Below are 25,447 nucleotides of genomic sequence, written 5' to 3' on the forward strand. Positions count from 1 at the left end.
TCGAGTTTACCCTCTTTCCATCCCTGAGAAAAAGGCCATGGAGGACTACATCGAAGAGGCCCTCGCTGCAGGATATATCCGACCCTCTACATCGCCGGCAGCTGCGGGTTTCTTCTTTGTGGAAAAAAAGGATGGAGGACTCCGGCCATGCATCGATTATCGCGGTTTGAATGCCATCACTGTGCCTTACCCCTATCCACTCCCTTTAGTCCCGGCCGCCCTCGAACAGCTACAAGGAGCGAAAATATTCAGTAAGCTCGATCTGCGCAGTGCTTACAATCTGATTTGGATACGAGAAGGAGATGAATGGAAGACAGCCTTTCACACCACGAATGGACACTACGAGTACTTAGCCATGCCATATGGACTCACCAACGCACCAGCGGTTTTCCAATCCATGATAAATGAAGTGTTCAGAAACATGCTCCACAGTCACGTTATAGCTTACATAGACGACATACTGATTTATTCATCCAACTATGAGCAACACGTTTCCCACGTTCGTGACATACTTCACCGTCTAGCAGCCCACAACCTCTTCGTAAAATTGGAAAAGTGAGAGTTCCATCGTCCCTCCATAACGTTCCTGGGCTATGTGATATCTCACCAGGGAATAGAAATGGATCAGTCCAAGGTATCAGCGATCACATCCTGGCCGGAGCCCACCAACATTAAGGGCTTACAGCGATTTCTGGGGTTTGCTAACTTTTATCGCCAATTCATTCAGAACTATAGCACCATAGCCGGTCCCTTGACCTCGTTACTAAAGGGGAAGCCACGTAAACTCAGATGGACTGACCAAGCCAGCAATGCCTTCAGTAAGCTCAAGCAAAGCTTCTCGTCTGCCCCCATACTCCGGCACCCCCAACTAGACTTACCGTTCACAGTAGAGGTTGATGCCTCTAACAGCGGCCTCGGGGCGGTGCTCTCTCAACGCCAGCCAGAGTCAGGCAAATTACACCCATGCGCCTTCTTCTCTCGTAAGCTAACCCCAACGGAAATGAACTATGACGTGGGTAACAAGGAACTACTGGCCATGAAGGCTGCTCTGGAGGAGTGGAGACATTGGCTGGAGGGGGCAGTTCACCCATTCCTCATTCTCACAGATCACCGTAACCTAGCCTATCTACGGGAGGCCAAGCGTCTGAACTCACGCCAAGCCAGGTGGGCATTGTTTTTCTCACGATTCAAATTCACGGTCACCTATCGTCCTGGGTCCAAGAACGGAAAAGCCGATGCGCTCTCTAGAATTCACAAAGTCTGCGAATCCTCCGTTCACCCGGACACCATCCTTCCGCCTTCTGTGCTGGTTGCTCCCATATGTTGGGATTTCATGAGTGAGATCGAACGGGCCTGCACCTCCGAGGCACCCCCCCCAAACTGTCCACGCTCCTAGCGGTTTGTGCCCACGACACTGTGTCACAGACTGATTAAGTGGACCCACGAGAGCCCCAGCACCGGCCACCCAGGTATGCACCGCACTACTCAGCTACTGCGCTGGACCTTTTGGTGGCCCTCTCTAAATCAGGATGTTGCCTGAGGGCCTGTTGGAACCGCTACCCGTCCCACGACGCCCCTGGTTGCACCTCTCTATAGACTTTCTCACAGACCTCCCCGAGTCGCAGAGCTTCACCACGATCATGGTCGTCATAGACCGGTTCTCCAAGGGGTGTAAACTCATCCCTATGAAAGGCCTACCCACGTCTATGGAAACCGCCGTAGCTATTTTTCATAACGTGTTCCGAAATTTTGGCATCCCTGAGGACATAGTATCAGACCGAGGGCCACAGTTTACCTCTAGAGTATGGCAGGAGTTCTGCAAGCTATTGAGGATCAACATCAGTCTGAGCTCGGGGTACCATCCCCAGTCCAACGGACAAGCCGAACGCCTGAATCAAGAGCTGGGGAGGTTCCTGCGAGTATACTGCAGCAAGGAGCAACATAGATGGAGTGAGTTCCTCCCGTGGGCCGAATATGCCCAGAACTCCTTGACCCATTCCTCTACGGTGCTGACGCCGTTCCAATGTGTACTAGGCTATCAACCACCTTTATTCCCATGGACCGACGAACCCTCCGATGTCCCCGCAGTGGATGACTGGGCTAGACGTAGCCAAGAGACTTGGGAGCGAGCCCATGTCCGACTTCAAAGGGCAGTACGAAGACAGGTAATTCAGGCCAATCGCCGATGTCGGCCTCACCCAGCCTACCAGGTGGGTCAGAGAGTTTGGCTATCCACGCGTAATTTGAAACTCAAACTACCCTGTCGCAAACTCAGCCCCAAATTCATCGGCCCCTTCAAGATCATTCGTCAGGTTAATCCTGTCTCATATCGCCTGGAACTGCCTGCCTCTTATCGTATCTCACCCACTTTTCATGCATCTCTGCTCAAGCCCTATCATGAACCTCAAACCGCGCGCTCTGATACCCATGAACCACCTCCTCCCCTGGACATCGACGGCTCCCTCGCTTATCGTGTTCGCACCATTCTCAACTCGCGTCGACAGGGTGGTCACCTCCAATACTTGGTGGACTGGGAGGGGTATGGCCCGGAGGAGCGCTGCTGGGTCAATAGGCAGGACATCCTGGACCCCGCACTCATCGAAGAATTTCACTTGCACTTTCCCCACAGACCGGCCCCTCGCCCGAGGGGGCGCCCACGACGACGAACACCTGGAGGTGTCCCTAGACGGGGGGATTCTGTCACACAACAGCCTGGGCCAGAACACCAGAGGGAGCCCTCGCCTGAATATTAACTATCTCTGGCCACTTCCGGTTCGGAGGCGTATTTAAGCAGCGCGCCACCTCAGCCTCATTGCGAAGCATTGTTTCCGTTTGTGTCACTTGCCAAGCCTTTATTCTGTTATCGTCTAGTTACCTCATGACCTTGCCAGTTTACCTCTTGACTTCGTGTTTCGGATTTGTGTTTTGGATTAGTTTTCTGAGTGTTAGCCTTCTGGTATTTGACCCTTTGCTTACGTTTTCTCGACCACGATTTCTGCCTACCGTCCTTTACTAAATCTGCTCATGGACTCTAACACTCCCCCGCCTGACGAGGCGTTACAATAATCCTGACCTGAGCTAATTTACTGAATCAACCAACTCACATCTCTATTCTATCTTTTCATCCATGATGACATTAAAGTCATCTGTTGCTGCTTCTGGCTTTTCATCGCTGACTGTTCTGCAACCGCGATACCTGTTCATTACACCTTTCAGTGGGATAGTTTTAGAGTGTGTGCAACGTTCCTGGACGCAGACACGCGCATCAACACAGACAGACCCTCTGTGTTCTGCTCGGTCCAGCTCCCCTGTGCCGATGACGGTGTGTAAAAAATCATAACAAACCAATTTAAAAAGGGGGGGGGGGCACAAACGGGATTTTGAAAGTGGGGGGGCATGTCCTCCCTGTCCCCAGTGGAAATTATGCCCCTGGAATTAAGCTTGCGCAATAAGCTTACACCACGTGCTTAAATGATGGTTTTATTTACACAAGATTCTAATTTGTGAACAATCAAAAAATGAAGATCTAATGATTTGGTGTCCTGAAATGAATGCTAAATTTCATCACCATTCTATGAACACAAATCACTGTAGATAGCTACCATGTTTACTATACAAGAAGTACCCCATTGTAACAACCACCAATTTGTTCATATAAAGTGAATGATTCCTGCAGAAAAGAATGTTTTTCTGCAAAAAAGAAAACATCTTATGAAGAAACTCATACCTCAGGGCAAAATGTTCTTCTTGTCTTTAGGTGTGTCTCAGTGCAGCTTATTAGTGTCTATTCAGTGTTAAATAAATAGAAATGCTATTCTTGAAAACGGTCCAGAATTGTGAAGTTATAAACAGTCTTCGGGTTTACTCATTGAAGAAGCCTGAGCCATGCTGCTGCTGCTACCTTTGAGCTGAATTCAGGGAAGAGACTGACAAAGAACGACGCAGAGACAGTGACTGAATAGCAAATTTTTTGAAGTTTACTGAGATTAACAGGCAGTATTCATACAGAAGAAAAGTGTAATATTCACTATTGGTAAACAAAAGACATCAGCAGAAACAGACGTCATGGTTTAGGCAGCTACTGATGATTTGACGAGTGCAGTATGAAGTGTCCGCACTTTGTGCAAGTTGATCAGAATAGAACAAAACAAGTGTCCAGGCCAAATCAAAGGATAGACAAAAACATAGACAATGGTAATAAACAGTCAAGCCAGGACAAAGCATACCAAGATATATTCAAAATAGATCAACAATATTAATAGTTTCCATCTACACGGAATAGGGGCATCCAGTTCACATTTATTATAAAATATAATGACAGGAAAAATGGCTTCAGTTGTAGCATTTATTTTTAAAGAGTGCGTAATTCTCAAATGGCAACAACCTGATCTTTTGTGTCAAAGCCCAGGAAACAGGTAGAATTTCTTCACAAGAGTGGTTCTGTCCAAACTTGGCATTTGATAGGGAAAATCCTCTTCCTTTGCTGCTTTTTCAAACCAGTAAGCAACCTATATTGGGAAACAGAGAGTTAGGCAGGTGTTACTATATGGCTTAGTAGAGCTTTATGCAATATTCATCATTTGCTGTTCAGATCAGTACAAACATACCTTTCTGAACAGTTCCACTATGTCATCCTTATGACAGTGCTCATTAAAGATTTTCACAAGGTTCTGGATAAAGACTGAACCAGAGCCAGTATTCCTCATGGATACAGTATCTGTAATGAAGATTTGGGTTAATATTTTCATGTAAAAGATACACATATGTCTTGTTGAAGGAAACATCTCTTTATAAAAAGATACAATTAGCAACATATAAAACCTGGTGTGCAGGATCTGAAGCAGGCAAAATCTCTCACGGTGTTGTTTCACTCCTTGTTTTGATCTCATGCTATCACATACCCACACATGGCCATCTTTATCTGAAAAATGTTCAGAAATGATGTAAATGGTGTAATTTTGTATGATAAATGGTGCTAAGATACTTAGAGTTTTTATACCTCCTCTGCATGCCTGAATCAGGATGATTTTCGGCTTGTCTGTTAGTCCAGGGCAGTTTGCAGAGCCGAGGTAGTGGAAGATTTTGTCCACAGGGAAAACATCTTCTTCATTTTTATCATAATTAATGCCATAAATTCCATCAGGTCCACCATGGGACATTATGACGATAAATGTGCTGTCTGAATATCTGTGTTCACTGTGCTGCGAGAAGTCTCTCACAGCAGCCTCCATTCCCTGTAGAGTTCCACAAAACAGACAATTAACTGCTCAGCATTATATCACTCTTATACCACAGGATGGAACTCTAAACTCCGTTGATTTATTTTCTATAACAGCAGTTCTGACAGTACTTTGGCTTCTATGCAAATCTCAGGTTTATATTAAAGTCACTCATTATAATCCATAAGTGTATTGATAGTAAATAAAGCATGGAACTCGATGCAAGTAGAGGTTTATTTATATTTTGAAAGGAGCCTCCAGTGTCAGTGCTTTCTAACAGCTAGAGGTAAAGCTATGACTAAGTTTTCTGACACAAAAAGGCTTCAGGGATTTTCGATGAAATCAAAAGATTTTTTTTTTTGGCTAATATAAAAAAATGAAAAAAGACAGACAGGTCAGGAAACGGTCCGTGTACTTTTTGGTATTTGAACAGAAATAAAAAAACAAAAAATGAAATCGTTTTTTATTTATGTGAGGAAAATGTCAGACACCTTTTTAAAATTAGACTTGATTTTCTTTCCTCATTTATACTTTAAATAAAGAAAGTTCTCTAGCATAGAAACGGAAAAACAGCTGCATTTTCTTTGTCTTAAAACCGGCCATATCTCTTCTTCTACCATTTGTGGCAGCATGCAGTGTTCTACCACAGTGAAGTTACTTATACAGATACTCAGAAGCGGTATTGTAGGGACCGTCGACAAATTTCTGTACGACTGAAATGTGGTACTTGTTACTTACCTGACTACGTGCCCCAGTTACTCTAATTTCTTCTTAAATATACATATGCCATGCGTCATTGCATGCTGCTTTTGTTACATTATTAATAATAATTTAATTAATAGATAGTATGGTTTGTGCATCATGTGAATTAATTTGTAATTATTTATTTTTTAATTTAAAAAAATCACTATTCCTTCAAAAGCTTCTAGGTCATGTGACCCAAAACTAGTACCAAAATAATCTACTTGGAAACCCCCATAAGGTACACCTGTTGTTATACCAAAATATGTCTTCACTGATTTTTATTAAACTTTTTATTTATTTATATGATTAATTAATGAATTAATTTAATTTATTATTTATTTGAAGAAAAAGTCACTTAATAAAATTAAAATAAAAAATAAACAAAGACATTTTTTGGCATACAAAGAGGTGTACCTTGTTGGGGTTTCCAATTAGATTATTCTGGTATTAGTTTGGGGTCACATGACCAAGAAGCTGTTGAAGAAACATTATTATTTATTTATAAAATATTATTATTTTTTTAAATAAAAATTTAAATAAAAATCAGTGAAGACATATTTTGGGATAACAAGAGGTGTACCTTGTGGGGGTGTAATTATTATAAGTACACAGACCGGAAACGAATGTGCATTGCTATTTTAATGTAAGCAATAGCATGAATAATATTTAACTTTCACCTGATAAAAACATATTCTTTAATTAACAAAAATAATGTAAATGATTAACAATTTGCTGTGGTATAAGAAAAACTAAATGGATTGCTGTTATAGGGGAATCAACCTGTTTACATTTAAGTGCATGCCTCATAGTGTTTTATTCCTTGTACAGGGTGGGGCGCAAAAACGTCCTTTTTTTGAAGGCGAATGAAAGAAAAATTGTTGCTGATGTTTAAAAACCTCTGTCTTGAAGTATCCCCATAAAAAAAAATCACAGGGCGTTAGATCGGGCGAGCGCGCCGCCCACAGGATGTCCCCTCGAATCGAGATGAGCCGTCCGGGAAACATTGCCCTCAAAACTGGGTGGGGCACAGAAACTTCCTTTTCCTTTTTTTGAGGAGGACAATCGAGCAGTTACTGTCAATTCACAGCGGTATGTGGACATGATTCAAAACTTTTTCGAACCGGCTCTTAAAGAAATGAACCTAGGAAATGTCTGGTTCCAACAGGATGGTGCCACGGCCCACACAGCCTGAGCTTTGATGCAAGTTTTGAGGGCAATGTTCCCCGGACGGCTCATCTCAATTAGAGGTGACATCCCGTGGGCGGCGCGCTCACCCGATCTAATGCCCTGTGATTTTTTTTTTTATGGGGATACCTCAAGGCAGAGGTTTTTAAACATCACCCCACAAACCTGCTTCAGCTGAAGAATGTTATTCGGCAGGAAATAGCCCGAATTCCGGTGGACATGTTGGAACGTGTAGAGGGAAACGTCAGAAATCGGTTGCATCAGTGCACAGAGAACGGTGACCACCACCTTCAAGATATTTTGTTTAAAACAGCATAATCTGAAATTTGAAATTATGTTCTTTCATCATAAAAAAATAAATTTTGTTTATCAGCAACAATTTTTCTTTCATTCACCTTCAAAAAAAGGTGTTTTTGTGCCCCACCCCGTATAATGCATTGTTGATCATTTAGATTCTCCTGCATGTACTTCTGGTGTAATAATGCAGTTACTGGGAGGTGAATACATAGTTAATCTAATGGTGCTTTAAATTTTGCACAATCAGATATTTATTTTCTAAACATACCTCTGCAGACAGGTCATTTAATACAATTACATCATAACCCAAGGCTTCAAGCAGAGTCCTTATGCTCTCTTCATCCTTCTCTGCTCCCAGCCGATTAAAGTCAGTTTCTCTAAATTCAACATTGTTAATGATTAAAGCCAGTCTCTTTCTGTCCTTGGATTTCTCATTAGTTGGATATATCTGGGTGAAAAAAGGAAATGTAATCGTAATTGTGCCACACACATTAACGTATACTTTATGATTAATGATTAATGAGCTGAAAAGCACCTGTTCTGTTTGCTGCTTTTGAGTCTTGAATGCGGGCTGACACAATTTTATCGAATCTTTTTTTGGAGAAGTCTGAAAAAATATTAAGAAAGAAAGAAAGTAGTATGGTTTGCTGTTTATGGTCCACTTTCACAATACTAAGTCTTTTAGCATGAGGTATCAAATTTGTAGAAATCCTAATGAAATATATTCTTCTATGGACAGTTATACCTCTGACTTGTTGCAGTCACTGTGGCCACAGCGCACAGAGAATTGCACTGCTCCTTCCCATTTCCTCAGGCAGTTCCAGCAGAACTCATAGGAGTATCCCTGCCTGGCAGTGCATACAGTACAGTGGACACACAGGTTCATCTTATCAGCTCTCTCCACATTCGACTGGCATCCTGGACACTGATAATATTAAAATACAGACATCACAATCCTTTTTTAATCCACACCTATGTCATAAAAATATTTGAATTAATGTTTAGTGGAGTAAATAAGCAATATTCTTACAGCTTTAAATTCACAGAATTTTGCTGCAGCTAGCTCTCCGAGTGTCACTTCAAAGAATTCCTTCAGTGAGGGAGTTAGTGGGACTGCATTACACAAATCCTGATAAGAGAATCTGGTGCAACATATGCCCTTCTTGTACTCATCAAATCTTGGACAAGTGAGTTCAGTCTTCTTCTAAAATATAACAAGAATATGGGAGAAATTCTAGCACATTTGTGTAAAGGCCTGCTAAACACATACACTATATTGCCAAAAGTCTGTAAACCTTGCTTTGTGCACTGGTGTGCAGTCATGTTGGAACAGGAAGCGGTCATCCCCAAACTGTTCCCACAAAGTTGGGAGCATGAAATTGTCCAAAATGTCTTGGTATGCTGAAGCATTAAGAGTTCCTTTCACAGGAACTAAAAGGGCCAAGCCCAACCCCTGAATTCGATGATTTGGTGGGGTGTCCCAAAACTTTTGGCAATATAGTATATAAAGGAAATCATGCTACGTTTTGTCATTCACTAGCATCACATTCAAGAAATCTAAACATACATACCTGCCTTAGATTGTACTTGCACCATGAAATCAAGTAATTTGACGGCATTTGATGACCACAGGACAAAGCATCTTATTTAAGAACACAATTTTAGTTCATTTAAATTTCATTTTTTATTTATTTATTTATTTATTTATTTATTTATTTTTGCATAGCACAGTGAATCTCATCTCTTTGTGCTGATATTAATTGTGTGTAAAGAGCACTCACTTATTTGTCCAGGCAAGACCTCAGACTTCCCTCTCTTTACACCACTTGAGATTCCTGCATTATTTGAGAAAAAAAATCATTTTTAGAAATGTGTTTGGTGGGAAATCACACGATGTCACAAAAATTGTATTTAAGGAAGGTAAAGGAAGTTCATTATGCAAAAAAGCTTCTGTTATGTTACTCTGGGAAAAAAAACAAGAGAGTTCACTAGTGTGAAGCCCTTTGGAAAGTGTACAAAAATCACTTGAAGTTCCATATTTTAATGAGTTTATGATAAGGACGTTGTTTATTTTGACCAGAAGCCATTCACTTTCAGTTTTGATTTTGTTTGTATATATACTTGGTAGCTGTATAATTATTAATTTCTAAATTAATCTGTAGCATGTAGCCATAATAAATGTGTTAATCAAGGATTAGGAAACCAAGAAGTACTTAAGTCATTTGACAGTAAACTTACTTAGGTTTTGGAAAATGGTTATAGGTGTAGCATCTTTCGAGTCTCTGTCCTCTTCTTTCGGCGTTGACATTTTTTGCTAGAAGACTTATTTTCACCACTTCGAAAATATTACAATAGTATATGTGTATATATGTATATTTCTATTAGATATGACGACTATATCACTATTTCACACCTTCGAGCCGGCAGGAGCGACTAGAAGACAACAGGAAGGTCTTCGCTTCTGTGCGAAACTAGATTTGTCCTCTCATGCTCGCCGTCCGACTTCGAGATTTTATCACACTTTTTCCAACATGGCTGCGCTCAGGGGCAAAATAGTCCCTAATCGTCTAACGACTTGTTTCTTTAAACAAACGAATGCGGCCAGTATTTCCACGTTACCTGCTGCATGGAGACGGAACGGGGTTTGTTATTTTGATTACATGGTTGTTTGTAGTTCGTGTTTATTGTGTGTTGTTGTTGTTTTTTATTTGATATGACTCGGTGATGCACACATGTGTAGCTAGCTCGTTTCAAAGTCATCGGCGGAATCCCCAAAGATTCTCTGCTCCCTGAATTCGTGCACTGCGTAGTGTAGGACATACTGACTTCTGCACTGTGGCCTAGTGCACTATACAGACTGAGGAGAGCTGTTTGTATTACAGCCGTAGTCCGACACTTTAACCAGCTAGCATAATAAACGTACTTTAATCTTGCTGGTTGCTCCATGTACGTAGCTCGTATATTTGTACAAAATATATTATTATGCTTATTTAGATATATTTGGATATATGAGTTATAGCTAACTTGCTAACGTGCATCTTTAAGACCTAAGATTATGGTATTAAGAAGAAAGTATGTAATAGGTGTGTGTGTGTGAGAGAGAGAGAGAGAGAGAGACACACACACACACCAATCGTGAATCAGATATAACATTCACATAGCAAACGTAATATATAGGTAATGGTTTAGATTAACAGTTGAGTAAATATTATCTTCTGTCTATCAGTTCTAGTATTGTGATTTTAGCTTGGAGGTCCAAAGGCTTTAATACGGCATGTCTACTCCTAATGCTTGTTGTACGAGACACACTTTGTTTTAATCTGTTTCCATTGTTTCCACTGATATCATCTTAAAAGTTTGCTGTTGTTAGAAATGATAGATTATCATATTCAACACTTTAACACATATTCTCTTCCAGTTAAAAACAGTTGGGAAATTGGCCTGTAATTCACATTTAGCTAACAGTAATCATGAAGGACATGCTTTTCTAGTTCAGAAATGTCACTCGCCTATCTATAATGTTAATCAATGCAGTATTTTTATTCTCACAGTCTGTGAATGTAGTCCATTAGCTTCAACTCCTCATCGAAATGAGCAAACCAAGGAACTTGAAATTTAACCTACATTCTCAGTATATGAAGCAATACTAGTGTAGTTGTATAGGCATAGTATGAACTGCAAAAAAAACCCATATGGTTATGCTTAAAACACATTGAAGGTTATATTAAATTTGTGGAACCACCTTTGGTTTTGTTTCTGGTCTTACCTAAATATAGTAGATCTATCTATCTGGATACTTATCTTCAGCATAGTGGTTTCTGAGCATTTAGTCATGTCATGTGCCCTGCATTGCCTGTATTAACACCCTGTTTTCTTCTATCCCCTGACCCTCCTCTGCCAGTATGCTGTGCACAGATCACATCTTCGCACGATCAAAGGAAGTGGAGGTTCGTTTGTTCAGCCTCTGCTGGGACGTCACAATTATGGACGGTTATACTTGGTCAGTGCCATGGCAGTCCACCAAAATAACACTCAGGTACATTGACCAGTAAATTTGTACTTGTTTAAGTATGTAGATCCAGGCCTAAAGCAAAGTAACTAAATTAACAAATGCTGACATTGGGTCATTTTCTTTTGATTTGTGCTGATTTTCTGAACGATTAATACTTAACTGGCTACTTACTCTGTACCTGCTTTCAGACAACAGACGGAACTATACCTGCTACCAGTTCAACAGAAGATATCACAGTATCTGTGCCAGAAACAGCTCCAGAAACTGCTTTAGTATCTGCTCCAGAAACTACTGCAGAAGCTGCTCAAATACTTGCCTCAGAATCTGTTCCAGTAGCTACTTCAGTTTTGGATACTGCTCCTGATCTGACCCCAGTAATCACACAGTCAGTCACAGAAGTGACTGAAGCCCCTGTCCTGGCAATGGATGTCCTGCAGGGGGCAGGAGCAGAGCTCAGCCTATCAGAATTGGGTCTAGGAAGCTTTACACCTGTAGGCCTGATTCAGAACTTGTTGGAATTTATGCATGTCGGCATTGGATTGCCCTGGTGGGGTGCTATTGTTGCAGGTACGGTTTTATTATTTGTTTATACTACTTTGTTACACAATATGCTGATTTAAGGACAACTCTAAACCTTTTATATAGTGTATTTTACTAAATTGCAGTGTAGCAAATGATTATCTTGATGTTGAATATTCTCTTAATAGCAGTTTGAACAGAAGCATTGACTGGGTGTTGTTACGTCTTGTGTGCAGGTACTATCATAGCTCGCTGTGCAGTGTTCCCAGTCATCGTAAAAGGCCAGAGAGAGGCAGCTAAGTTGAACAATGTCCTACCAGAGATGACCAAGCTCACCAATCGCATGAATGAGGCCAAGCAGAGTGGCAACAAGTTTGAATGTCAGTATTTGATACATTTATTCCACTGTATAACTTGTTCTGTTTTTACATCGTCTTAGTGTCTTCCTTCATGCCACTTATTAACCACAACACTCTTAAGATTTATGCTGCTAGGCATACTCATTATTCCTAATCCTTTAGTAGACTAATGGTTTAGTCTTCGATTAGTTTACTAGTCTTACTAGTCATATCACCAGTTGCTGACATCTCTTCTCTAGTTATTAGAATCCTTTACTATGCTTTGCATTCATATAACTGTAGACTCTAGCGTTCGTTTGTAATCTTTTCAAAAAATGATATTTGTTTTTAAATTTCTTCTTTCAGTCTCAAAGGCATACTCTGATATGATGTTGTTCCAGAAGAAACATGATGTTAACCCACTCCGTGGGTTCCTGGTTCCTTTGGTGCAGGTCAGTATTGAATCCCAAGTGCTTACTGTAAACAGCATGCCATAGCATCTTTTTAAAATGTTATCATCTTTTTCTTTTTAGGCACCAGTCTTTATTTCATTCTTCATTGCCTTGCGCAAGATGGCCTATGCCCCTGTGCCCAGCATGCAGACTGGTGGATTGTGGTGGTTTGCAGACTTAACTGCAGCAGATCCATTTTATATCCTTCCAATTGCTGTCACAGGGACCATGTTTGCCATCCTGGAGGTACAAGCAGCTGTTCTTATAATTTACTTAAATAGTTTGGATGTGTAGCTGATATAACATATTTGATATGTTAATTTCATATCTGAGGCCCCCCTCTTCCTCCTCTGAATCAATTTTTTAAACTTTTAGTTGGGAGCAGAGTCTGGTATAGACAACCCCAACCTGAGAGCAATGAAGACTGTCTTCAGAATTATGCCATTTATCATCCTACCAATGACCATCAACTTCCCTACAGTGAGACTCGCTTTATTGTCTCTCTTTTCACTTTGTCCAACATGTACTGTCTTCTCCTGTGGGTGTAATTCTGTCTGTGTGTTTTCTCTTCCAGGCAGTGTTTACATACTGGATGACCTCAAATCTCTTTTCGCTGGGTCAGGTAGCCCTGCTGAGGCATCCTGCAGTGAGAGAGAAGCTTAGAATCCCAGCACGCATCACTCACCCCACCTCAGCTCTGCCTGCCAGTGATGGTTTTATTGATAGTGTCAGGAAAGGTACAGTATTGCACATATTGAATGTGTTTGTTTTGTACTTTCCTACCGTTTCACTCTTCTTCAAATGTATATTATTTTCTGTCAGTGTTTTGTTTTTGTTTTTGTATTTTTTTCCTCCTCATTTTACATTTTTCCTCTTTAACCTTTCTTTGATGTATAGAGATGTGTAAAAAAAAAATTGACTAATATAATTGCCAATTGCTGTAACTACCAAACCACCTAAACGCAGTACTAAACAAGTTAGTTGAGATTATTTTAGTTCTCCAACAGTAGTTATTTCTCTTTAATATGCTAGTTAATAGTATGCTAGTGTAGTGGTATCATGCAAGATTCCCATTTTTGCGAATCGGGTTTGATTCCAAGCTGGTGCAGGTGTGTGCTTTTTATGGGGCGGTGGTAGCTCTGGGTCTGGTTAAAGCTCTGGGTCGTTGATCAGAAAATCAGGGTTCAAGCCCCAGCACTGCCAAGCTGCCATCATTGGGCTCTTGAGCAAGGCCCCCAACCCACCCTACTCCAGGGGTGCTGCATCATGGCCCTGACCCCCAACCCCCAAGGATGGGATATGTGAAGAAAGAATTTCACTGTGCAGTAATGTATATGTGACAAATAAAAACTGAACTTAATTGAAGACAAAATATTATAGTCATGCTTAAAAAAAAAAACAGATCAGCTTAAACGTCATGTAGTGTAAAAGCAATATCTTTTTTGTAGGCATCGCATTCATGAAATCAGTGTCACTGTAAAAGCCTATTTTTTAAAAGCTACCTCTATAACTTCTGATGGTGTAATACTGTCTACCTCTTATTAACGCATGTCTCATAGGCTGGAAGAATGCACAACTGGCTCATCAGCTACAGGAAAGAGAGAGGAGGATTAAGGACCACCTTGAGATTGCAGCTAAAGGTGAGCTTTTTATATGGTGTTCACCTGTGTGTTTGTTTTATGCATGCCTTATCATTTTTATATTTTTAATTCCTTTTTTAGGTCCGCTGAGGCAGACCTTTACCCAAAATCCCTTGCAGCAGAGATCTGCATCCATGTCAACAGAGAATTCATCCAGGCCCAAGCAAGTACAGCAAGGGGGTGGGAAGAAGAGGCCCTGGGAGGAAACGATTGGTTGAAACCTACTGACCAGATAATTTTTAAGTAAATTTGTATATATTTATTCAGGAGAGGAAATAATAAGCGATAAGTGATCACTCTAAATGTTAACTCCATTAAAGAGGAAACTGACTGGATAACAGCTGATTGTTTGGCTTTTTTGTTTTTTGCTGTAGAGGTCAGTTAAAGGTACAAACAGAGACATAATTAGAAGAACCTTTATTTAAAATCCATTGCACATAAATAAATCTGAAGCTTTAATACAAATCATATCTTCTTTTAATGGCAGGCTTTGCATTTTTAAATAATTTCACATTTGAATACTGCTCTTTGATAAACTGACCAAAATAACCCAATACTTACAGTGCTGGCATATATTATAGTGGAAAAACTAGCAAAATATAAAATACATTGAATTTCATATTCCATTAAAGTATAAAGTGTGTCCCAAAACAACTTATAGGGTTACCAAAATATTCACATTTTACTTTGATTATAAATTATTTTAAAATTGATTTAAAAATGAAACTTTGATTTCAGGTTTAGCAAATGCTGTGAATAAAATCACAATTAGAAGTTTTAATCTTTGGTGGAAACATGAAATTTCATCAAGCATGTTAAGGACACTGGTGAGATGTTTCGTAGTCTATTTGTGTCTAACGTTTTAAAAAAAACATTACCTTTAGCAAAATTCCCTTTACATTGTAGCTCTTTAGTTATGAGTGCAGATTGTTTTGTTCTGTTAAACTCCTCATGAATATTATAAAGATATCAAACCTTTGGCAGTATTTTGAACATATTGATATACTGACAACTGTAAAGAATATTATCTAAATCTATGTCATAGTCCTGTTTCCCACAATGTTGTGTATTTCACTGTTGTTGTAGTGTTATCATTGCTATTGTTCTAATTGCCGCTGTTGTTTCCTTGTGGGTTTATATACTCCCACTTTCTAGTATAAAACCGCAGACCTCTTTGGTGCCTTCTATCCTAAATTTAGGACATGGACAGTAAGTCCTGAGAATCCTGAGAACTTGAAAACAAGTGGAAGTCAACATATACTATTTATAATAGGAAATTAACATTTATTTTCCCCCCACAGTGAATGTGTATTTTTTTTTTTAAAGAATCATTCATATCTGCATAAAATAGTCCCATAAGAGCTTGTTACATCAGTCAAATGACCTACAGTGATTGACAGTGTTACCCGTCAATTATTTTAGCTACATCATGGGGAAATCTCTGTACCATAAAGCCATGTCTCTGAGTCCCATTCTACTGCATTTTTCCTTCATCTGTGTCCATCTCAGTAAGCACACAAAAGCAAACCTTCTGAATCAGCAAGCCGGATGATGCTGAAAATAAGAAAACGGAGCATATGTTTAAGTGAAATGTGTTATTTATTTAGCACAATAGCATGCTTTAGTGATAAGTACAGCAGTTATGTAATGTGAGTCTTACCAATAAATTTGCGAAGCCACAGTGGCCTACGGGATGCTGGTGTATAGCAGCACAGAAAGTAGACAGGAACTCCTGATAGGGCGATTGCGATGCCAATCAAAGAGTTGATGGTGTCACTATAGAGTGGGACCACCACAAGAAAGATGGTGCAAAGGCAGAAAACAATCGGGTAGATAATACTGAGCTGTGAAATTGAGGGAGAGAAAAGGACAGGAATAAAATCTCAGAATAAAACAACATAAGTGTTGGAATTATTTGAAAATAATCAGCAGTGAAGAGGAGTTATTATTACCACCTCTAAGTTCCTTACAACTACACTTCCCTAATGATTAATTCCTCTTAGATCCTAACAGTATCCTACACTTTAATTCTCTTAATTCATTACTGACTAATGCATTTAACTGTTTAGAGTTACAGTTAACGTTGCATACCATCCGCCAAAGTTAGTTCGTCTTATACCAACTTTAAAAAGTCATTCCCCCATCAGCCTCTCATCTTTTCTCACTTTTGAAGTTAAACAGGAAAAGCTTTCCCATGGAAAATAACTTGAAGTAACAGCTTTACCACTAACTCTTACAAAGGGCTGACACAAACAACACACCTTCTATAAATACTAAATAAACATCTCCAAGGTTCATATAAAAACATTTACAATTTCCTTTATTAATTAAAATTTTTAATTCCTTATCAGAAATAGATTAAATCTATGTATGTGCAATACAAATTTAAGTTACTACAGAGAGGATAGCATTACAGTGAGCACATCAATATAAACCTATAAACTGAATTACAATTGGAACTACTCAGAATTCATCAAAAGGTGTAACAGCACAATCTACAGGAAAATAAAAAGGTCATACCTTCAGTGGGCGTGGTCTGTCTGGCTGTTTCCAGCGTAGGTATAGCTGACCCAGGATGGACAGACCAACAAAGAACCAGTAGCTGAAACTGTAGTAGTTGATCAGCTTAAAGATGTCCTCCACACACAGGTACACCAAAGCCATGGCACCCTGTCACACAGCACAGAGCTTTTACTCAAACGCACTTAGATTTACACAGAATGCCTTAAGTAGTATTCTCCTTACAGATAAATACAGGAAAGTGGGAAATCACAAAGACAGAATAATGAGCAGACAAACTGACATATTGTGAGTTATGTGTAAAGATGCATTAATGGCTAGGCACATGCAAACACATTCTCATTCTTTATCTGTTCGCTTTCAACACTTATACACTAAGACAGTGGTGTTTAAAAGAGACTGACATTGAAGAGCAGGGCAGGGATAGGGGTGAAACGGCTAACGTGAATCATGCACAGGTAGTCAGGCAGGTGGCCCTCTCTGGAGCCCACGAAGAACAGCCTGGAGAATGATATGCACATTTGAATCATCAGACACAATGACATGGGATGATAGTGCCACAATACATGATAATCATAGTGAAATACTTTTGCACAATATTCACCTTGAGGCAGCCAAGATCGATGCATTTAATCCTCCGAAGCAGGACAATGCAACAGCGAGTGGGATTGTCCAGTTAAATATCCCAAATACTCGATCTGCAAATGTCTAGAAATTTCAATTCAGATCAGTGGATGATATACAGCACATTTTTCCACATCCGTAATCATATCAGTGGTTCTCAACTGTTTGTTATGTTAAGTTGTATGTTTCTCATTCTAATAAGGTTTTACAAAAGTAATGCATTAAATGCAGTAATGCATTAAAATTGCAACATGTGCAACAAAAAAAAGTAAAATGCTGTTCCAATAATAGCATTAATACATTTATATATTCGTTGTTAATAACTGATTAGCCTTGGTCAGACTTGCGAGTCATCTGAAGCCTATCCTGGCAACTGTGCGCATGAGGTAGGAATATATATAAATTTAAATATAATAAATAATACATTTCCTAACCTTACCTATAGTCTGACTTTTTAAACAGGACGAATGTCTATACCCTTGACCCTCTCCCTTCTTGCTCATGACTTACCAGTTGAGAATCACTGCATTATATTATACTTTTAAACTATGAGGGCAGTTCCAATGGGATCACTCACCACAGCTACAGCATCACTGTCCAGAATAGCAGGGATTGGCAGAACAGTATAGTAGGCCACATTGGTCAAGATATAGATCACTGTCACAATGGGCATGGAGATGGCAATGGACAGTGGCAGGTTCCTGTAGTACACAAAATTACCCACCAGGGGGCAACAGAGGGTGTTGATATGTTTTCAGTGGCATCTATTGGATACAAATAAATACGAAGCTATAACCCTTTCAGGAGGACTTAAGCCTGCCTTTTCAAGTCTACTTCTTAATCACTTTAAGCATCTGAAATACTGACCTCTTAGAATAATTCACACAGTGTGGTTCTTGAACCCAGTTTATGGATGAATGGATTTGTTAAAGAGGACCTCAGAACAAATGATTAACTTAGGAACCCCAGGAAGAGCATATGATCAGCAGACTGTCACATGCGCCATGCTTATTCAAAGCTCAGTCAGCTAACCACTGAAAAAAGATGGCACATCCTCTCTTTCTATACACTTTTTACACGCCAAAAGCTTATCTATATCCTCCTTTCGATTTACTGTTCTGCTTTTACATTTCTCTTGCCATAATTTATGAGAATTGTCGTATAAACACTATAACCTCTTTTCTTGTTTGTAACATATTAAACAAGATTAATATGTTTTTAACAAGTTTTTAACCAGTGATTAAAGCCTGGCCTTCATTCAAAAGACATTTTGATCTAAATAAAGGGTGTCCAATCTTATCCTAGAAAGAGCTGGGAGTGTGGGAATGTTGTGGGAGTACGTTTTCATTCCAACTAAGCAGAAGCTACACCTGAGTCTAGTGAAAGCAAATATTAACTGATTAAGCAGGTGGAAGTGTGGCTCCTGCTTGATTGAAATGAAAACCTGCTCTGCACTGACTCAAAGACTGGATACCTCTGATCTAAACCATTCCTTTATTATTGCTCATTTCCGGATGCATGAGACAATCTATACATTTCTATCTTTTAACTAATGAATGAGGACTTGACAAAATGAAGATAAAATGATTCTAAAGACTTGAAAGATTGGGTATAGAGTTTAATTCTCCTCACCTCTCAGGGTTTTTGATTTCCTCAGTGACAAAGTTGAGGGTGTCCCAGCCAGAGTAAGAGAACAGAGCTGAATATAGAGCCAGAGCCACATCACCAGGGTCCTGTGACGAGCCTTCAAACAGCCCCTCAAAATTCTGTGTGTAGCCTGAAATAAATACACAAATTAGTATTACTGTGTGTACTGAGTGCAATTCAATAATAAAAGGTAGTAAATAATGAGAGGATAATTTCCCTACCCTGGAATATCTTGACCAGGCCTGTGATGATAACAGCAATGAGAGCGATGACTTTAGCATAAGTGAAAAGGTCCTGTACACGAGTCCCCCATTTCACATAGGCACAGTTCACAAAGGTCAGCAAACCTGAAGATTATTATATAGCTGTTGTAAATGCTTGCTAAATAGTTGTTTTACAAGAATAATGTAATATATATATATTTTGAATCAGAAATTCAGCTCATTCAAATAGCATTTGGAATTAATGTTTATATTTTAAAAAGAAATCTTATATGTACAGAAATTACACTTTAGGAATAATACAATTAGATTATAAAAACTATAATTTGTCAGTAATTGTGTGACTTTTTATTATCTTTTAAATGTTTACGAAAGGACATGAATATTATTTTAAATACAACATTTCTATTTTTTAATATTTATTCTTTTCAGTTTTTGCCTTTGATACATATATATCATCTTTAAAAGGGTCAGTGTCACAGGCTGCTGTGTGTGTGTCTGTGTTTGTGTGTGTGTGTGTGTGTGTGGTGTGCTTGAGTATGTATTTTTTATTAGGTAGTCGGCTTGGGCTAAGGAAGTGGACCCGCTGACATCAGCAATCCTGCTCGTTTTTCAGTGAGTGAAAAATGGTTAGCGCAGCACTTACATAGACAGAGAAATCCTGTATATCTGTTGGTGTGGTGCATGTGTTCTACATGACTATACAAAAAACAAAGATATACCAAGTAGGATATCTTTTCTGGGAACAGACAACAGATATTATAATTCTCATCTTACTGAGAATCTGATTTACTTCACACTGTTTTTTTCCCCCAGTGCCTACTGGCTTTTTCAGAATTCAATATTCTGCCCTAAATTGCAGCAAAAACAAAAGAGTGGAAAATTAAAACAAGCTGAAAGTGTTCTTATTGGTGGATATTTAGAAATTGGAAGACCCTTGAGCCCTGGCCTGCTGAACTACTGAGAAACAGATAATATACAAATGTATATACAAATGTATAAAATCTCTCTCTCTCTCTCTCTCTCTCTCTCTCTCTAACCTTCCCTCTGTCCTTCAAGATTAAACTCCACCATATCTGTTTTCTATCTCTTTCTTTTGAACTGCATCTTATCTCTCTTCACTGTTATCAGTGTTTATTCCCATAAGTGCATGCAAAAGTTCCATCTAATGAGTCAGTCACAGGTGCTAGTCTTCAATATTAATGTTTACTTAGACATGACTAACACAGAGATGTACTATATCAACCATTTCTATCCCAACTCCATCGGATACAGGCTTATTCAACATCATCTGTGTGTGTGTGTGTGAAAGAGAGAGAGAGAGAGAGAGAGGGACAGAGAAAAACATGCTAGGGATCACTCCACTTTGTTTTGTTCGCACTCTCCAATTTCCTTTCTTTCTGTGCTGAGCTATCATTAGGGCAAGGTTCAGAGTCTTAATGTGTGGAGGACTTTACCTTCCAGCTATCAGCACATTCACATCCGTAAAACAACCGCTTATCTGTGTGTGTGGGGGGGGATGTCTGCATTGAACTAAGCTTATTTAAAGCTACTACCTTTTGACTAAGCCTTAGTCACATTTTTTTACTTTCACAGCAGGATCTAAAACACTGATGTTTTCCTAAAATGTCAGAAGAACTGGCTTTTCTGTTCTGGCTGTCAATCACAATGCCAAATAAAGCCACACAATTTGTCCTCAGGTACTGTACACTGTATACTGTTCAAGTTCAAACAAAACTGTAAAAAACATTTTTACAAATTTCACAAAAATAAATTCTACCAGTCTTTATTAATTAAATGACACTCGATATTACGTGAGAATCACGTGAGCTTGGAAAGTGGTCATATGTCAGCTGTCAACTAAAGTAAAATGCACATGACGTAATTCCTTCCATCTCGTTTCCTTTCCACTTACATGCTCATTCAACTTCCTCTCTTCCTGTCTACATCTTGTTGTATCCACATACTAGAATAATTCACTTCCATTTTAGTCACTATAATAAGATGATTTGGATACAGTATGCAAATATTTTGTCAGGTAAGCTGGCTTTACACTCTTGAAAGACTCATTGACTAAAAACGCACACAGACACAAGCTTTGTCTTTACTCTCCCTCGGGTTCTACTGTTCCTCTTTTTCCTTCTCCTAGAGTGTGCTTCGCTATTGGGTTGATCCATCATCACGTTTCTTCACTACCCTTTTATGTACATCTTCCCCTTCACAACTTTCAAGATCATAGATACATTTACATTTGCAACACTTAATCATTTGTAAATGTTCTCCATCCAAAACAACTTGCAATTCAGCAGAGCAAATGAAGGTTATATATGTCAAGTGACTATAGTGACCTAAAAAGTTTAGAAACTCCTGACTCATGTTTTTCTGCATGGGATACATTGACAAATAGACAGCCATAAGCACACATGGGATCAAACACATACATACAGTGTGCCTACTTACATATGCATGCTGCAGCTAACAAGCGATTGGCCACATAAGGTGCAATACATGTAGGGAAGATAGGCTGCACCATGTAGTTGGAAAAGGTGATAGCTATCACAGCCTGACTGGTGGGCTCGATGATGAGGAGTGATGTCCACAGACGAATGAAGGCCAAGAAACCTCCAAACGCTTCCAGGATGTAGGCATAACTGGCTCCAGACTTGGTAATTGTGGTTCCCAATTCGGCATAGCACAGGGCCCCGAACACTGAGAAAATTCCACCAATTGTCCACACTATCAAGGATAAGCCATAGGAAGCACTATAAATCAGCACACCCTTAGGTGAGACAAAGATGCCTGAACCAATCATGTTCCCCACAATTAGGCAGACACCATTGATCAGGGAGATCTCTTTCTTCAGTTTCATTGACTCCTGAGAGCCACTTCCCTTCAGGTTACCATTGGTTACCTCTGGGGATGATTCTTCTGTCGATGCAGGACTATACGTGGCCATTTTGCTAAGAATTTGGTAGAAAGAAGGAGGACTTTGACGATGACTAGACTGTCAGTCAGTTTTATAAAATTCAAATGTTTTAGTCCAAGTTAGCCGTCTTGAAGTAGCATCTGATAGGGAAGATAAATTATATTAGTATTCAACAGGACACACACACATGAACACACATAAAACCTTACAGTAAAGGCCTTGGTCCACAGGCACACTTGTTATTTGATCTTGCAGATGGCTATTAGGGAGCCATTAGTGGCCTGGCTAAATGGCTTTTTTCCCAGTGAGTAAACAAATGGGTTCAGAGAGAGATGCTAAAGGAAGAAGAGAAAAATCTCTACTCTTCACTCTATTTAACAGTGTTGTGCTTCAAGTACAGTTACACTGTAGGACAGGTTAGACATAGGAACAGCAGAACATTTATCAAACCATGATTAACAGGTTTATAATTCTTGTGGTATTAAATAATCAAATTTGACTTGTTCCCATACAAGCCCCAAGACAAATATGACATTTTTGTTTAAAGGTTTTACTGACTGTGAGTTAAACAAGAACAAATATAGGACGTTCACAAAGATTTACTTATAATAGGTGAAATCCATGTTGCCTGCATCACTGTATGAATTTGAATATTCTGAGAACAATGAATAATTTTCCTAGTATTATAAAAAATTTTAAAAAAAGAAAGAAAGAAAAAAAGAAAGAAAGGAAAAAGAAGAGGTGGACCATTAACAGACATTTGGTTAAACTTCTAAAAAAGATGCTAGCAGTCTTCCTATTCAGTTAATGTATATGGTTTTCCAAGAAAGACTCAACCATTTTAAGAAGGACATGATTTCATATCATTATATAAAGACTAATGTTATGAATTTTAACTGAATTACATGTAATAAACCAGAAATCGTCTTTTTCCACGCCACACCACACCATATGCGCATTTAACTGAACTAAATTGCTGTGATTTATCCCCAATTCCAAGAAAACCCTGAAGCACATATACTGTTTAAACATCTATATATCATTTCTTGTAAATAATATTACAATTTGTAGTACATTTATTATGTTTTGTAAGTATGTGAAACATACAAAAGAAAGGAAGAAAGAAAGAAAGAAAATGCATTACACAGCAGGAGGTGAACAGGTAAGGCCTCTAGGAAAAGGGGAGAGATCTGCTGCTTCCGGATATCTTATAGACCTGACTGAGGGCAAGGTCCAGGACAACAGTGATAAGATCTGTTATATACTAGGTATAAAACAGATTATTAGGTAATTTAAGATTGCATTCTATACCGAAATATAGCTTACTGAAAATGGTGATGAAAATGTGACTTGTTACAAGGGCTATTTGAGCTATAAATGAAAACAATACCATAGGTTAAGAGTAACATAACCAGAGTATTGTATTTGACTTTATATTTGTAATTAAAATTATATTATACGTTTTTATAAGTTATTATTATAAGTTGATATTGATTAACCCCTAGTTTATCCTAGTCTTCGTTCATAATCCACAAATTTGCTTTATTTACGTTTATATAATCATAAACGGGTGAAAGATATACAGTTTAGTCCTAGAAGTATCCTACCTCCGATAAATATTTATATTAACCGATAAATATTTATATTAAAAGAACATGGCGATGGTGTTTCCAGTGGAAACGTTCGCCTACCTTAAATAACGGGACGGTAATGCGCGAGGCTCGTGGCTCCCCGGTGATTCAGCACTGCTTATTTCCGCTCTGGTCAATCACATTAGCTAAGAAGAATGACAGCGATTGAAAAGCCATTTTGATATGTTAATGAGAGTCAGCCTTGGGTCCAGTGCTCCTGTTCTGTACTCTCTCTCTCTCTCTCTCTCTCTCTCACACACACACACGTGCGCGCGCACACACTCACACGCGCACACTCTCAAGTGTTTTTAATGTGCAACTGCTGAAGGGTGATCAGCTGATAGACTTCTGCTTTCTCCAGACATGACTCACCTAAGGTGCCTCAATTTGAGACTAAACGGGATACAAATTAGGACCCTACTTAACATAGGGGCTTTAGTTATGTTCCGAGCGTTTGTTAGTGAATATTAGACTAATTAGCAGGACTCGAATGCTGTATTAACCTACATGTTTTGTCTGAAGACTGTGATGTCACACGTACATACACCGACCAGGCATACCTTTCTATCAGAACCAGTATTAACTTCTTCAGCAATTTGAGCAACAGTAGCTCGTCTGTTAGATCGGATCACACGGGTCAGCCTTCACTCCCCATGTACATCAATGAGCCTTGGCCGCCCATGACCCTGTCGCTGGTTCACCACTGTTCACCTCCTTCCTTAGTCCACTTTTGATAGATACTGACCACTGCAGACCGGGAACACCCCACAAGAGCTGCAGTTTTGGAGATGCTCTGATCCAGTCGTCTAGCCATCACAATTTGGTCCTTGTCAAACTCGCTCAAATCCTTACACTTGCCCATTTTTCCTGCTTCTAACACATCAACTTTGAGGACAAAATGTTCACTTGCTGCCTAATATATCCCACCCACTAACAGGTGCCATGATGAGGAGATGTTATTCACTTCACCTCTCACTGCTCATAATGTTATGCCTGATCGTTGTACATTAATACACGAATACATATACAGAATTTGACATTTACAGAAAATAGTGTACATTGACTTCAAGAAAATATTGTGGTGTGAAATAAAATAAAGTGAAAGCGGGAAAGCTGCCTTCCACTCAAACATACTGAGCTATTAAATAAGTTCCCTAAGGCAATTATCATATTTATTTATAACAGTGAATGATGAATAACCATAAAATGCAAAGCATTTCTTTTTACTCAGTAACATGAAGCAATAAAGCAGAGTTCACAGATGATAAAGCCTTTACTGCACACTTTCGACAGTGCACCTGTTGCTCCCACCTGTGGACTGGGCCTGCTACTGCACATCAGTGGTATTATTGCTGAAGCAGTTACCAAAATAGTTTTACAAAGAAAAACATGTTTATATGCCATAGATTTAATAAATTATGCTTACATATACAATTGAGGTCAAAATACAGCTTGCAGAATTTGCAAAGTAT

The 25,447-nt window shown here is 39.2% G+C and overlaps 3 protein-coding genes across 3 annotated transcripts; 1 reads left to right on the forward strand and 2 right to left on the reverse strand.

The window, feature by feature from the left end:
- Positions 1 to 3,967: 3,967 nt before the first annotated feature.
- Positions 3,968 to 9,939, reverse strand: casp23 (caspase 23, apoptosis-related cysteine peptidase). The gene is given in 12 exon segments (XM_058394963.1): positions 3,968 to 4,508; positions 4,608 to 4,717; positions 4,822 to 4,862; positions 4,864 to 4,921; positions 5,000 to 5,234; positions 7,714 to 7,893; positions 7,981 to 8,052; positions 8,191 to 8,370; positions 8,476 to 8,649; positions 9,017 to 9,087; positions 9,227 to 9,280; positions 9,684 to 9,939. Coding segments are annotated over 12 exon segments (1,356 nt in total). The 5' UTR covers positions 9,754 to 9,939; the 3' UTR covers positions 3,968 to 4,397.
- On the forward strand, positions 9,929 to 15,961 carry oxa1l (OXA1L mitochondrial inner membrane protein). The gene is made up of 10 exons (XM_058394961.1): positions 9,929 to 10,087; positions 11,347 to 11,481; positions 11,646 to 12,024; positions 12,213 to 12,356; positions 12,681 to 12,766; positions 12,848 to 13,012; positions 13,142 to 13,246; positions 13,341 to 13,503; positions 14,326 to 14,406; positions 14,488 to 15,961. Exons 1-10 carry the CDS (start codon positions 9,977 to 9,979, stop codon positions 14,622 to 14,624), a joined length of 1,506 nt encoding a protein of 501 aa, XP_058250944.1. The 5' UTR covers positions 9,929 to 9,976; the 3' UTR covers positions 14,625 to 15,961.
- slc7a7 (solute carrier family 7 member 7) lies at positions 14,807 to 24,254 on the reverse strand. Its single transcript, XM_058394962.1, has 10 exons — positions 24,036 to 24,254; positions 21,879 to 22,484; positions 19,419 to 19,544; positions 19,183 to 19,327; positions 18,128 to 18,251; positions 17,531 to 17,634; positions 17,331 to 17,427; positions 16,927 to 17,076; positions 16,067 to 16,250; positions 14,807 to 15,960 (listed from the first exon to the last, which is right to left on the reverse strand). Exons 2-10 carry the CDS (start codon positions 22,372 to 22,374, stop codon positions 15,881 to 15,883), a joined length of 1,506 nt encoding a protein of 501 aa, XP_058250945.1. The 5' UTR covers positions 22,375 to 22,484; positions 24,036 to 24,254; the 3' UTR covers positions 14,807 to 15,880.
- Positions 24,255 to 25,447: the final 1,193 nt, after the last annotated feature.

The sequence above is a fragment of the Hemibagrus wyckioides genome, linkage group LG07 (genome assembly GCF_019097595.1).
Source record: "Hemibagrus wyckioides isolate EC202008001 linkage group LG07, SWU_Hwy_1.0, whole genome shotgun sequence".
Lineage (NCBI taxonomy): Eukaryota > Metazoa > Chordata > Actinopteri > Siluriformes > Bagridae > Hemibagrus > Hemibagrus wyckioides.